A 14969-nucleotide genomic window follows, 5' to 3' on the forward strand; every position below is an offset into this window, starting at 1 on the left:
GTGAGTGTCAATATATGATTTTTAGCTGTATCAGAGTTTCTTTTTTGAACTTGGGTGCCCTTGTGTTTGGTGTGTGAATGTTTAGAATTGAAATATCCTCGTGGTGGATTTTTCCTTTGTGTATGTAGTATCCTTTGCTATCCCTTCTGATTATTTTTCACTTGAAGTCTATTTTCTCAGATATTAAAATGGCAACACTGGCTTGCTTCTTAGGTCCATTGGCTTGGAATATATTTTTCCATCCTTTTATCCTGAGGTGATATCTATCCTTGATGGTAAAGTGGTTTTAGTGGATGCAGCACAAAGATGGGCTCTATTTCCTAGTCCAATCTGTTAGTCTGTGTCTTTTTACTGGAGAATTGAGACCATTGGTATTGATAGTGATCAATAAGTGGTATTTATTGATTCTTTTTGTTGTTATTGTTATTCTGTTGGTTTTCCCCTTCTTTTGATTTACTCTTCTGGGATTACTTATTCCTTGTGTTTTCCTGGGTATGGTTAACTTCTTCAGACTGAAGTTTTCCTTCTTGTGCCTTCTGTAGAGCTGGATTGGTGATATATATACTACTTAAGTTTGGTTTTATTATCGAGTTTTTCTTTCTCTGTCTATTATGATTGATGGTTTTCTGGATATAGTAGTCTGGACTGGCATCTGTGATCTTTCAGAGCTTCTGAGAATATCTGTCCAGGCTCTTTTGGCTTTCAGGGTCTCCACTGAGAAGTCAGATGTTAGGTTATTCTAATAGGCCTGCCTTTATAAGTTACTTGGTCTTTCTCTTGCAGATTTGTATATTCTTTCTTTGTTTTATATATTTAATGTTTTTATTATTATGTGTCATGGGAATTTCTTTTCTGGTCCTGTTTATTTGGTTCTCTGTATGCCTCTTGTACCTTGATATACACCTCCTTCTTTAGTTTCAGGAAATTTTCTTTTATGATTTTCCTGAAAATATTTTCTATCCCTTTAACCTGGGCTGCTCTCCTTCTTTATCCCTATTATTCTTATAGATGGTCTTTTCATGGTGTCCAAGATTTCCTGTTTTGTGTGCAGATTTTTTTTGAAGACTTAACATTTTCTTTGACTGAGTGAGGTATCTATTTCTTCTGTCTTGTTTTCAGTGCCAGAGATTCTCTCTTCCATGTCTTATACTCTGTTGGTGAGGTTTACCTCTGAATTTTTGTTTGAATTCCTAAATGTTTTATTTCATTTTGGGTTTTCTTTAATGGTTCTATTTCTGCTTTCATTTCTTGAACTGTCTTCATTATTATATTCCACTTCTTCCTTGTGTTTTCATAGACTTCATTAAGTAATTGATTCAAATCCTCTTTAACGTCTTTGACCATATTCATAATTGCTGTTTTGAAATCCTTGCCTTATACTTCAGCTATATTGCATTTCTCTTGAACTATTGTGGTAGGGTTACTGGATTCTGGTAGAAGCATACTATCCTGTTCATGTTTGTGGTTTTGTGATGGTGTCTAGACATTTGGAGTTAGGATGATGGAAGTGTTGACATCTGGTTTGTCTTTGTTGAGTAGATGTTCCATTCTTTGGTTTCTGTTGCTGTCTTTGGATATTATGAAAGTGTGGTAGCTATGGGTTCCCTCATAGAGAGTGCTTCTGAAGGTCAGTGGGTCGCAGAGAAGAATAGTGATAGGCTAGGAGAAAAGGCTGAGAGGGGCTGTGGGAGAGAGAGATAGGGGGATCCTTTCTGTACCAAGAGATGGGATTGCCAGGGAGTTGGGGGTGTGGTGGGAGGGGAACAAATATATTTAGAGAGACAGAGATGGAAGGGCTAAGTGACCCTGTATCTGTACCAGAGTTGGAGACTCTAGTAAATGGGGTTGAGGTGGAAGGAGAGACACTACAAACAAGATGCTACAGGGCTGAGAGCAGGACTGCAGAGATCATAATGGAGGATAGGAAGGATAGTGAAATTACCTCCCTGAGCGAGTCCCTTCCAGGTGTGGCCAATGGGGGTTTCTGGTAGAAAGTGTTTCTGTGTATTAAAGGCTAATACAAGGAGTGAGGATGGTCTGTGTGGGAGGGCCAAGAGGGTCAGCTTGGTGGAGCTAAGCTGGCCGAGTCCTCAGGGAATGGAGGTATGGTGAGAGTAGGGGCACCTGCAAACAGGATGATACAGGGCTAGGGGTGAGATAAGAGAGACTGCAATGGAGGGGAGGAAGGATAGTAAAAATTACCTGTCTGAGTCCCAGCCCAGTGTGGCTACTGGGTCCATGTTCTTACCATGACCTTCCAATCTGCCGATTCATCAGCTGACATCCATCTCCTAAAGACCTCTGCAAAGCTGTTCCTTCCCACTCCTTACATCTTGGCTGGAATGTTGGGCTTCAAACAGGCCTCCCAGACCTACCTCCTTAGCTACAATGGAATCCTCACATGCCAACAATTCTACGTCCCATCAGTACTGGAATATGTGGTTTTTCTCACTATGAAAGGGCCAGCAAGATGGCTCAGTAGGTAAACACACTTGCTACCAAGCCTGAGAACCCAAGTTTGATCCCTGGGACCCACATGGTGGGAGGACAGAACTCACTCTCACATGTTGTCTGCATGTGCACCATGGCACATGGACCCATACACATACATACACAGACAAATGTTAAAAATGTTGGGAATTGAACTCAGGACCTCTGGAAGAGCAGTCAGTGCTCTTAACCTCTGAGCCTGGCCTGCAGTCATACATGCTGTATACATAATAAATAAATAAATCTTTAAAAAAATGTTTTAAAATATAATAATCAGACTTATCTCTTCATTGTTTTATTCACTTGAATGAGTGATAGGATTTTGGTTTTCTTATTTAACTCATCCCCCAGCTTTAACACTCAAAACCATGCCTGACACATCCAAAATAAATATTTATTTAATCCAAGGATAGGCATATACATTGATTTTTTTATTTATCCAATCATTCATTTAACAAAAATTTATTGATTTCCCTTTGTGTGCTAGGCAGGGATGAAGTAAGATTCCTACTTCTGGGAAACTTAGAGTCTAGCAGAATGAGCCAAATAATGCTATTTTATCCAAAGTAGTAAAACCTAACAGATGCTATGAGGGAAAATGTGGAACAGAGAAACAGAGTGCAGGGCAGGCAGCTGGGGAGGGAAGGTGAAGGGGCCAGATGGTTTCTGTGATACAGAAGGTGACATAGCTCGCTTAGTCAGAAAGGGGGTGCTGCAAGAAGGTTTACAGCAACCACAGCAGTCATTTCTCCAAATGAAGGGCCGGGTTTCTGATGCCATAGTGGTGAGGATTACAAATATTTTCCTCCACTGACTTAAAGATACAAAAGGCAAGAAAATCAAGGTCTAAGCACTCAGCCAAGTTTAATTGAAATTACACACACACACACACACACACACACACACACACACACACCCCAAAGAAAAGGAGGTGCTTATAATAAAGGCCTGTCGTTAGCATTAACAAACATTAACGTTAACAGTTCTGTAGCAGTATTTACAGTACTCTAATGATGTTTGACTCCTGCCCCAGTGCCCCAGAGAGAGATGGATTCCTCTCATCTGTCGTATGAGACAGAAGTAGAGTGCAGCCAAGTGCTCCTAATGTGTGTTCACTGAAAATAGTGTCTACTTCCTCCTGAGAAATGGTCCTGTCAACCTTGTGTTCTTCCTAGTTATACTAGAATTGTCTGCCCTGTGGTGGCTGGCTTAAGACCTCTGCCTAACTAGACAAGATCTTCTCCTTGTCATTTTCAAGTGTTGACTTCTTGTTGGAGAAAAAGCGTGTTCCCTTCTGCTTGCAAAGCTAAGGATGTGAGCCAAGCTGCCATCACTCACTCACCCCATTCAACCATTCTATGTCCAATTAGATGAATGTCTGCTAGAGAAGTTTCTTCTGAGCAGAGGAAACCAGGTTCTTAAAAGTTCAACAGGGGTCCCTGTTCTCATGAGGAAGATTATAGTGGATCAGCTAGGAAGAAATGATAATCATTTCAGATTACAGTAAGTTTTCTGAAGAAAATCACCATAATACTGTGTAGCTCGAATCTTAAAAGGTCTTATTAATAAAAACAAACCTGGAGCCAGGTATTGGGGTGAGCACTGAAAGATCGGAGAAACAGAACAAGCCATAGCCAACCTCACCTTGCCAATTCCTCAGTTGATCTTGTTTCTTCAAACTGAAAGCTTCTGAGTCCTCACCCAAATGGATCTCAGCTGAACTGCTGCTAAAAGCTAAAAGCTTAAAAGTTCCTGGTCCTCATGCCTTATATGCCTTTCTGCTTCCTGCCATCACTTCCTGGGATTAAAGGTGTGTGTCACCATGCATTGCTGTTTCCAGTGTGGCTTGAACTCAGAGATCCAGACAGATCTCTGCCTCCGGAATGCTAGGATTAAAGGCATGTGCTACTACTGCCTAAACCTATGTTTAATATAGTGGCTGTTCTGTTCTCTGACCCCCAGGTAAGTTTATTGGGGTGCACAATGTACTGGGGGACACAATATCACCACAATACTGAGATAGGAAAAGATAAAGAAGAGGCTGGTGGGTAGAATCTCTCTGGGTCAAGAATGTTTAAATTAAGATCTTAAGGGATGGGGTGACATCAGTCATGAAAACATCTTGGGAACAAAGGTTCTTTTTTTTTAATAATTTTATTTAACTTTATTTTGTGTGCATTGGTGTGAAGGTGTCAGATCTCCTAGAACTGAAGTCACAGACAGTTGTGAGCTGCCATGTGGGTGCTGAGAATTGAACCTGGGTCCTCTGGAAGAGCAGCCAGTGCTCTTAACTGCTGAGCCATCTCTCCAGTCCACAAAGGTTCTTATAGAGCTCCTGAGATAGAAATGGCTTCATAAGCCAATCCCCCTGCCAAAGAAAGTGTACTAGTCAGTGTTGAGGTGCTATAAAAATACCTCACACTGGCTGCCTATAGTAAATACAGATTTGTTCAGGTTTATGGTTCTGGTGGCTCATGACCAAGATCAGGTCTCTGTCAAGGGTGTTGCATCATTGTAGGAACTAGTGTTTATACCTCCAGCCAAAGAAGAGAAGAGGCCTGAATCCCAGGAGCCTCTTCGAGAGGCCACACCCCTGTTAAACCAGGTGCTTCCCATTATGCTTCTTAAAGAGCCAAATCACTGTGTAATAGACAGTGCCACCTTTGGAACCCAGCAGTATACTTTCAAGGACATTTCCAAGTCCCAGCAGGAAATATTTGTAATCTGAAAGAGAAAGGGAGACAGAGTCCCAGGGGCAGAGAGTTGGACCAAGTGCCTTGCAACATGAGAAAATCAATATGCAGACGTGAACTCCACAGGGAGACCCAGAAGCAAGAACCAGAGTTCCCTGTGAACACTCAGCATGAGGATTGCTGTTCTTTGCCCCACTCCCCATGCTTTCTAGACAAGGGAGCCATAAAAGAAAGCCCAGCTCAACTCCAGTGGGGTTTCGTCTCCCAGACAAACACAGTCACCATTGACTGGTAGACATATATGGATAGGAAAAGGGTTGGAATGAACTCCATTGAAATCGTAACGGAATAAGACTGGGTTATGCACCTCCTATATCTTTAGACATGTTTTCTGTTAATTCCATCCACTGACTCTGTCTAATTCACTAGTTTAGATGGTGAAGATTCTTGTTCCAGTTTGTGATTCCTTCCTGTACCCTCCCTCATCTCCTCAAGACATGTCCCCACCCGCGCTAGCACCCACTCACATTTGTGCTGTGCTTTACTCCTGCCACTGACAGAATGTCATGATCAAATAGGAAAAGAGTTCAAGAGTGAATGTAAACTATTGAGTCCATTTTGGGTGTTTGTGTGTATATGGTTTTAAGGCTGGCCACTCTGGACTGGACAACCAATAAGGGGGAGGCGGCTCATCAGCAGGTTCTATTTATATATATTTGTGTTTACATGCTCACACACATACACAAATATAATAAAAGAAAAAGAGGATATCAACTTGAGGGGGATTGTGGGAGGGGTCCGTGGGAAGATAACTGAGAGAGGCCAGAGGGAGGAAAGGAAAGGAGGAAGTGATGTAATTATCACATAATAAATAAAAAAATTTAAAAAAAATTATATTTCAATTAAAAGCATTTTTTTAATCTGAAAAAAAAGTAAATGGAGCATCTACCCCACCCCACCCCACCTCTTTCAGGTGCCAGACTGATCCCCTTTACTGGATTTCCAGGCTCAAGAGTAGTTCAAGTTATTTTGTAGATCTTCAACTTTGAAATAAGATCCTCCCCACCCACCTTAAAAGTCACCCTTGCAAAAAACAAGCTTGCGGGTCTTTCTCAGTGGGTGTTACAGCTTCCCTTGAATCAACTCCACATGTTCCTCCCTGGCAGCCACAATTTCATGTCCAGATTATTGATGCCCCGATTCCAGGTTCTAGAGGAGGGCACCGAGAGCTGGGAAACTTAAGTGTCAGAGTCAACACTTCTGGGTTACAGATGAGGACACTGAGGCCTGAGATCAAGGTCAACTTCTTTCTGTAGCAAAGGACACACCTGAGACCAGTCAGAGGCAGCTGACTCTCAAGCCACTCCTGGCTTTCTGTCTGAATTATTTCTTGGCAAAAATACCACTGCGCATTCAGGACAGTCAAGTGTATTTAGAATGAGCTCAGGGAAGAAAGCAGTTTAATTAAAAGAAAAAAAAAAAACCAGTTGAGTTTCAGTGCTATCCTCTTCAATTCAAGATGGAAATTAATTTATAATAACCTTATCTTTTATTCATGTCATGCTGCATGTTTCAGAGTGTATTGGCATCCTTTTCTTTCTCAGCTAGATGTGAAATAATAGTGTGTTTCTAATGGGCTGTAAGTCACTTAGTGCTGGAAGAACATAGCTGAGTCTCGGGTAACCATTCAGGGAAGTCTGCAGCCACTGGGGAGTCACTTTGCTTCCCCTTTGATGAGTCATGATATTTAAAATTCAGAGGGCTGCTGCAGGCTTCAAAGCAGCTCTTTCAGATTGATCACCCCACAGCCTAACTCCATTAGCGGCCCAGGACAAAGAGAACTCATCCATTTTCCTCTAACAACCTCCTCCTCTCTTCTCAGACCAACCTGACAGAGCTGAAGACATTTGGTTCCCCACCTCTGGCCGTCAGCAATGTCAGTGCTGCAGTGATGGTACTCATGGCCCCAGGGGGCAAGGTGCCCAAGGACCGCAGCTGGAAGGCTGCCAAGATCGCCATGGCTAAGGTGGACAGCTTCCTGGATTCCCTAATCCACTTTGACAAGGAAAACATTCATGAGAATTGCCTCAAAGCCATCAGGCCCTATCTGCAAGACCCTGCATTCAACCCAGAGTTGGTGGCCACCAAGTCCTATGCAGCTGCAGGCCTCTGCTCTTGGGTCATAAACATTGTGAGGTTCTACGAGGTCTTCTGTGATGTGGAACCAAAGCGCCAGGCTTTGAACAAAGCCACCTCGGACCTCACAGCTGCCCAGGAGAAACTGGCAGCCATCAAAGCCAAGATCACTGTAAGTGAACTTAGAACCCTCCTGCCCAACACTGTCAACCTATAGAATACACAGCAACCCCTGGCCACCACCAGAGCCTGACAACATGATGCCTAAGGAGAAACCAAATGCTCATGCAAAATTTCACCCCCTTTCAACTGGGACAGTTTTTCCATTTCTTTTTCCAACACACATAGACCAGACAAGAAAAACCCACTGGGCAGTTGGTACATTGCTCTGGGAAAAAAAAAAGGGGGGGGGGGATGGGGAGGGGAGGGGAGGGGAAATGCATATTACTCTCCTATGAGGAAAGAAGAGTCCCAGAGACACACAGCAGACTAAGAACAGGATCAATGGAGTCTCAGCTGCTCCCGCATCAGTCAAATAGGAATTAAATGCTATTGTACTTTTGATAGTAAAGAACAAAAGGTTACGGCATTGAGATATTTTTCTCCCTTGAAATGTAGGTTGGAGCTGTCTTATTGTTACCTTTTCTACCCATTATTTCCAATTCTGACGAGTTGTCAGTCTGTCTCACTTCCTGCAGTGTGAAGATGTGGGAGCGATGTGTAAGATGGTCATTTTTCTATGGAAGTTTTAAAAACAAGTCATCATGATGGAGTACCAGCACTCAGGAGACTGAGGATTAGTATCCTGAGTCTGAGGCCAGCCTGGTCTACATAAAGAGATTAAGTAAATAAGTAGTATGTTGTGGGTTATAGTGGTCCTTGCTCCATCTGAGGCTTGTTGGCATTTATAAACACTATACATCATTAGTCTGTTTCACTCAGGTGTGAAGGGTTGTTGTGACCTTGGGATTACACCTACTAGAGCAATGGTTCTCTACCTGGGGGTTGAATGATCCTTTCACAGGGGTTACATTCCAGATATCCTGCATATCAGCTGTTTACATTACAATTCATAACAGTAGCAAAATTACAGTTACGAAGTAACAATGGAAATAATTTTAAGGTTGGGGGATCACCACAACATGAGGAACTGTATTAAAGGGACTCAGCATTAGGAAGGCTGAGAACCACTGTTCTAGAGAGAGGATTGCCTTTGAATTTCACTTTTACCATTGAAATGGATACTAACTGACTTAGTAGCAAGCAGGCAGCTTGGTAGAGCTCTTGCCTAGCACACATAATGCCCTAGGCTCGACTCTCAGCCAAAAAGAAGACTAAAAATTAGCAAAGTGAGAGGTAGTCATCTTTAAAATAGCATAGTTAAAAATCTGCCCACGCCGGCGGTGGTTGCGCACGCCTTTAATCCCAGCACTCGGAAGGCAGAGGCAGGCGGATCTCTGTGAGTTCAAGGCCAGCCTGGGCTACCAAGTGAGTTCCAGGAAAGGTGCAAAGCTACACAGAGAAACCCTGTCTCGAAAAACCAAAAAAAAAAAAAAAAAAAAAAAAAAAATCTGCCCTTCTCCACAAAGTCCCACCCCTAACCAGGAAGCTATTCCCAATGGATACCTGCTGGGAAAGGAAAAACCGGTTTTCTCCAGTGGAGTGTCACTGGATATGACAGCCATAATCCAGGGCGGTACAAAAGCCCAGAAATAGTTGGCCAACAGAAAATGGACTCATGTTTTATTTTGTCTACTTTTTTTTTTTGCTATTTTTTTATCCTACTGGGTTTTGTTATTGTTGTTTTCCCTGGTTTGCTTTTTTCCAAGAGAGTGAGACAGAGAAAAAGAAGATGAAGTTGGCTTGGGTGGAGAGGTAAGAAGAACCCGAGAGGAGTTAGGGGAGGGGAAAGAATATGATCAAAATATATTACATGAAAAAATGATTAAAATTTTAAAAATAAATAAGTGATGCGTCCATCTCAACAGACCTTGACTTCAATCTCAGCTGGGATATTTATTTCTTGTGTCTTCAGTGGGCCCAAACTTCAGTTCCCTGAAGGGAAGTAGACAGGATAACAGTACCTGCCTCAGGGGATTAGCCTGGGGATGGAAGACAACCATGCGTGGAGCATGAGCCAGAGGCAGCCTGTGACAAAGAGAACAGCAAGAAGGGCCTTGGGGACCGTGATCCTCACTGTTGCTGCTCCCCCCTAACCCACCCCCACCTTGCTTCCAACGCTGTCAGTCACACACACACACATCCAGCCACGGGCATGAGTTCAGTTATTGCCAGGATCCAGCATAAGCCAAACAACGTTCTGGATATCTATTTCCTCCACATGCATCCCAGGCAAACAAGATTCTTGCTGCGAACGCCTGGCAATGATAAAGCAGGTTTCACAGACTGACAAGTAGGATTGTAGATGTGCTGCATGCACATCTCGTGCAGGATGGGTTTATCGACGGTCAGATGAAAATAGGCACATGAAGGCTCTCAGTGGAAGATCATTGCAAGCAGTCTCTCTGTGTATCGCAAATCCTTGAGGGGCTGGGGCTCAATGCTAACATCTTTAAGATGCTCAATCCATAGCATCTTAATAAATAACAATAATAACTTTGGTGAAGAAACTAATCTCCTCTAAATACCTGCTTTGTAAACCTGGGTGTTCTTGGACCATTTCCTTAGAAGAGGTGGTAATGGCCATAACCAGCCTTCCATTAGTACAACATACCTTAAGCAGCCCTGCTGCCACTTTTTTTTTGGGGGGGGGAGGACTTCCTAATAATTTTCATATTGTTCAGTCTCTCCCAGAAAAGTGTAAAGAACTGAATTTTAAAAGACTTTTTTACTCAAGTTATTTTAACTAAAGGAACATTTGGTCCAGAGGGGATGTTTTTTAAATGTTTATACCTTTCCAGGAGCCAAATTCATACTATGGGCCCACTCAACCTGGGAATGCAAGAAGAATATTTAAGAACACTTGGCTACCATAGGAAATGTTTCTTTTCTGCCAAAATATTTTCTGCTTTTAACAACCTCCTCTCCTTCCTATGCTTATACATTCACCTATTAACATCCCAAGAACATGACCGCATACTTAACTACTACATCAGAGAGAAAGAGAACCCATCCTTTCCATGGAGGCTCACCTGGACCAAGGAGATGCCTCTCCAGGTGCTGCTGAGGTCACTATAGCCTTCTCCTTTCACACGTGTATATACACACTTTAAAACATGTACACTTGTACACATATACACACTTGCTTTGTTGACTATGTTTGGTCTCTAAGTGGTAGATTTTGGATGGCTTTTGTTTGGTCATCTCATTTTCATTTTCTGCAATAAACATGTATTGATATTACAATTTATAAAGCAAAATAGCAATAGGAACAAGTTGGAAATTATCGTAGAGCAGGGAAAATATCAAATAGTAGAGAAAGGTCCTCATAAGAAACAACATCCTATTTTAATTCTTTGATCTGCTTTGCCCAGTGAAGGCCATCTCAGAGCTGACCTGTCTCCTTGGGCCTAGATCTCATATTTGCAGATGACTTAAGAAGTTGCTGTCCTAGTTAATATTCTATTACTGTGAAGAGACACCATGACCAAGGCAACTCTTATCAAAGGAAGCATTTAATCCAGGACTTACTTATGGTTTCAGAGGGTTAGTACCTGCTCGCCATGACAGAGAGCAGATAGGCATGGTGCTGGAGCAGCAGCTGAGAACTTTGCATCCTGATCTGCAGGTACAATGCAGAGGGAAAGGGAGAGAGAGACTGGGACTGGCATGGGCTTTTGAAACCTCAAAGACTACCAAAGACTTCCAAATAGTTCATCAACTGGGGACCAAGCATTCAAATATATGAGCGAATAGTTGTTGTGGTGGTTTGAATAAGAATGGCCCCCATAGGCTCATATATTTGAATGATTAGTCATCAGGGAGTGGCACTATTTGAGAAGGATTGGAAGGTGTAGTCTTGGTGGAGGAAGTGTGTCACTGGATGTGGGCTTTGAGGTTTCAAAAGCCCATGCCAGGCATCCAGTGTCTCCCCCTACACCCCCAATACCACCACCACCTCTCTCTCTCTCTCTCTCTCTCTCTCTCTCTCTCTCTCTCTCTCTCTCTCTCACACACACACACACACACACACACACACACACACACACACACACACACCCTGCTGCCTGCAGGTCAAGATGTAGAGCTTTCAGTTACTTCTCCAGCACCACACCTGCTTGCCCCCATGCTCCCTGCCATGATGATAATGAACTAAGCCTCTGACACTCTAAGCAAGCCCCCAATGAAATGCTTGCTTTTATAAGAGTTGTCGTGGTTAAAGTATCTCTTCATTCCAGTAGAACAGTGACTCAGACAATTGCTAATATTGAACATATCAGAAATTTTACATAGAAATAGGATTTCTGGCCATTATACACATAACCAGAAGATTCCCCCTATATTATTCACTGCCCTGCAATTAACTAGTGTCTTCATATTGGAGTGAATGGCCATGTCGCATTTTACCATCCGCCCATCAGTACCTGTTGCCTAATGCTGGACTCCTAACTGGCTGGTTCTCAATATCTCCTTGCTCTGTTCTTAACGCTAGGCTGATATTTCTACTCCCTGTGTCTTCTTCAGGCATCTGACTGGTCTAAGTTGTTGATTTTGACATCTTCCTAGAAAATTTATGACAACTAGTTTTAGATGCCAGTGCTTTTTATTTCTTGCTCCATTGTGTAGGGGTGGCTTCCTGGGAGCCTCATCTTTCAGGATGAAGCTGTCTATCATCCCAAACTTTTGTTCTTCTCTTATCCTCTCCCTCCCAATGTCTGTCGTCATGACATTATTTCTGTTTTGTGATTGCCATGGCCAAAACTAGCTACATTGGCTTCTGTAACCAAAACTAAGTGTCTCTGTCCATAGACTGATTCATGAAAATTTAAAGAGTCAGTAACTTCCATTGATATTACGTGAACATCTCTATTGTTCACAATAGATCTAAGTGATACACAGTAATTTTATTTTCTTTTTAAAAATTATTTTTATGTGTTATGCATGCTTGCCTACATGTATATATGTGCACTGCACATGTACCCAGTTGTCCTCAGGGACCAGACAAGGGTTGTCAAATCCCCTGTAACTGGAGTTGCAGCTGGTTGTGATCCACCATGTAGCTGCTGGAAATGAAACCTGGGTCGTTTTTAATTTTTTTACTGCCTCTTTTCCCCCGTAGAGTTACTATCTTCTTTTTTTGGATTGCATCCATGATTTCCTTTTGTGTGGCTGCTGTTATTTATCCATTCTCCCCCAAGCCAGGTGCTCCGTCAGGTCGTTATCTCCAGTATCTTCCTCCCTTGTTCGGAGGAGTTCAGAGTTGCAGTCAGTGCTGAGGATAAGCAAGGACCACTGGTTTATTTCTTGAGCTGTTTTCAATGGTGTCTGAACCTCTTAACACCTCCTTTCTTGGTTTATTATTTTATTTTGCTGTATTCCGTCCTCAAGTCACTTTCTCAGGAAAGTGAAGTGGTAAGGGAGAAGCCAATTTTCAGAAGAGTTACAGTCTGGTAATGTATTTATTTTGCTAACCAACTCAAGTTAGAACTTTGCAGCATGTGGAAATCTGAACTGTTCATTTCTCTCCCTGAACGCTTTCTGCTGCAGCCTGCTGAACTGTCAAACCTCCTGACCCATGGGAGGCTCACCTATCCAGAAGCCCTTTGACCTTCTTATTCGTAACACCTGATGCCCAGCACTGATATACTCAGCTTTCATTCTTTATTATTTCTTCACAATTCCATACATGTATGTGATGAATTCTGATCATTTTAACACATAGCTTATTACCTTTCTTAGCTTTCTCTTTCCCACTGAAACCTTCCTAATCCTGCTCCTACTTCTGTGTGTGCATATGTGTGTGTATCCCACTGAGTTTAACTAGGGTTGCTTGCATGAGCATAGATGGGGTGATTTATTGGCATGGGAAACTTACCAGTGGCTACATTGTTGAAGAAAAGGACAGTTCCTCCCCAGGAACCATTAACTGTCAATAGACCCTCAGAGAAGGGTGGAGCCTCATCGGCCTCTCTCTCATCCATGGTAAAATGATGGACAACAGGCTCAGTCTTAGACAGATCCTGTGCGGGTAGCCACAACTGCTCTGAGTTTAATAGAACAACCATGGCATGTCCAGAAGCCAGCGTTTCCCTGCACGATTGCCCATCTTCTGGCTTTTATAGCCTCCCTTCTCCTGCCTCCCTGCACCAACGCATGCACACACACCACACCACACCACATACACCACACCACATACACACACACACACACACACACACACACACACACACACACACACACACCACACTTCTGCAATGTGCCCTGAGCCCCACAGGAAGTGCTGTCCATGTCCCTTTTTAGGGCTGAATACTCCACAGTCACTTAAGTTTCAGTGCTTTGACCAGTTAAGAGTCTGTGTGTTGACCACCAACTACCCATGGCAAACAGAAGCTTCTCTGACCATGCTTAATCCATGAGTATGAACATAAATATTTAGAAGACAATTTAACAACATGTGCGTTTAGCAGTAGTTTCCCCCACACAGAGTCTATGACCACCTCCATCGTGGAATTGGGGCCGGGTTTATAGACCAAGGTATGAGTTCCCTCCTGTGGTGAAGGCAGCTGGTTACCCCCATAGCAGCCATGGCATTATTGCACCAAGAGGTGCATCCTCTTTGGCCAGTGATGGTTGTAGTTTGAAAGGTTCACAGCTGGGTAAAGGCACTAGTGACTTTGCCCTCCCAGCAGCCTGCTTGGCACCTTCTAGGACTATGAAAGCTAGCCAGCAGGGAGGAAGCTTCCAGGTCAGTTACAGCTTGATGCTTTTTATCCTGACAACAAAGTTTATGGTGTCTTCAGCACCAGGGTGTTACCATCTAGTTCTAGTGTGCAATAGAAAGAAGTGGCAATGGCCCGCATTGTTTGGGATGACCCCTGTGGCCTCCTTGATCAGTGACTCTTAAGAGGGCATCCCATACCTTGGCACTTTGATTTTCCTTCTCAGAGGAGCATTACCCACCCAAGGCAGGGTATCTCCTTTCAAACTCTTTTTAAATTACACACTTAATAATCTTATAAAATAGTAGGTTTCCATATGGCTTTTCCATACCTTCTTAGTTTGAGATAAAGCCCACCTTCTTGTCTTCCCTATCCCCTCCCCGACTTTCTTCACTTAAACCCCTCCACCTCCATACAGCTCCCTCTTTTTCCCATCACACGTTTCTAATATCCCATTCTTTTATATTATTCATGCTGACGTGGGGAGACCTACTGTCTTCAGCCCTCCTGACATATTATTGTTTTCTTCTTTGGCAATCTCTCTTCTATTTCCTTTGTAATCTTCTGCAATACAAGCAGATCAGATGTTGAACCTCCTAACTTTGTCCTCCGCTTTCCCTCACCCTGCTGGCACTGTTCATTTTCACAGGCTCACTGGGAGATGTCTGAAGCCGTGCATGGTTTCTAAGTTCCTCTTTTTCACCCACACTCCAATCGCTATTGTTTGTTTACATTAACAATAAAAGGGCGATTCCCAACAGTGGTTTTGTTCTCACCTCCATTTAATAAACTCCCGTTCTCGTGTTGTAGC

At 42.9% G+C, this 14969-nt stretch overlaps 1 protein-coding gene across 1 annotated transcript in view; it reads left to right on the plus strand.

The window, feature by feature from the left end:
- The window catches only part of Dnah9 (dynein axonemal heavy chain 9), a 354060-nt gene that overhangs the window by 249765 nt on the left and 89326 nt on the right, over nucleotides 1-14969 (plus strand). The window contains 1 exon segment of the mRNA XM_052756894.1: nucleotides 7066-7491. Within this exon segment, the coding sequence (XP_052612854.1) occupies nucleotides 7066-7491 (426 nt within the window).

The sequence above is a fragment of the Peromyscus californicus genome, unplaced genomic scaffold (genome assembly GCF_007827085.1).
Source record: "Peromyscus californicus insignis strain IS unplaced genomic scaffold, ASM782708v3 Scaffold_3__1_contigs__length_106647218, whole genome shotgun sequence".
NCBI lineage: Eukaryota > Metazoa > Chordata > Mammalia > Rodentia > Cricetidae > Peromyscus > Peromyscus californicus.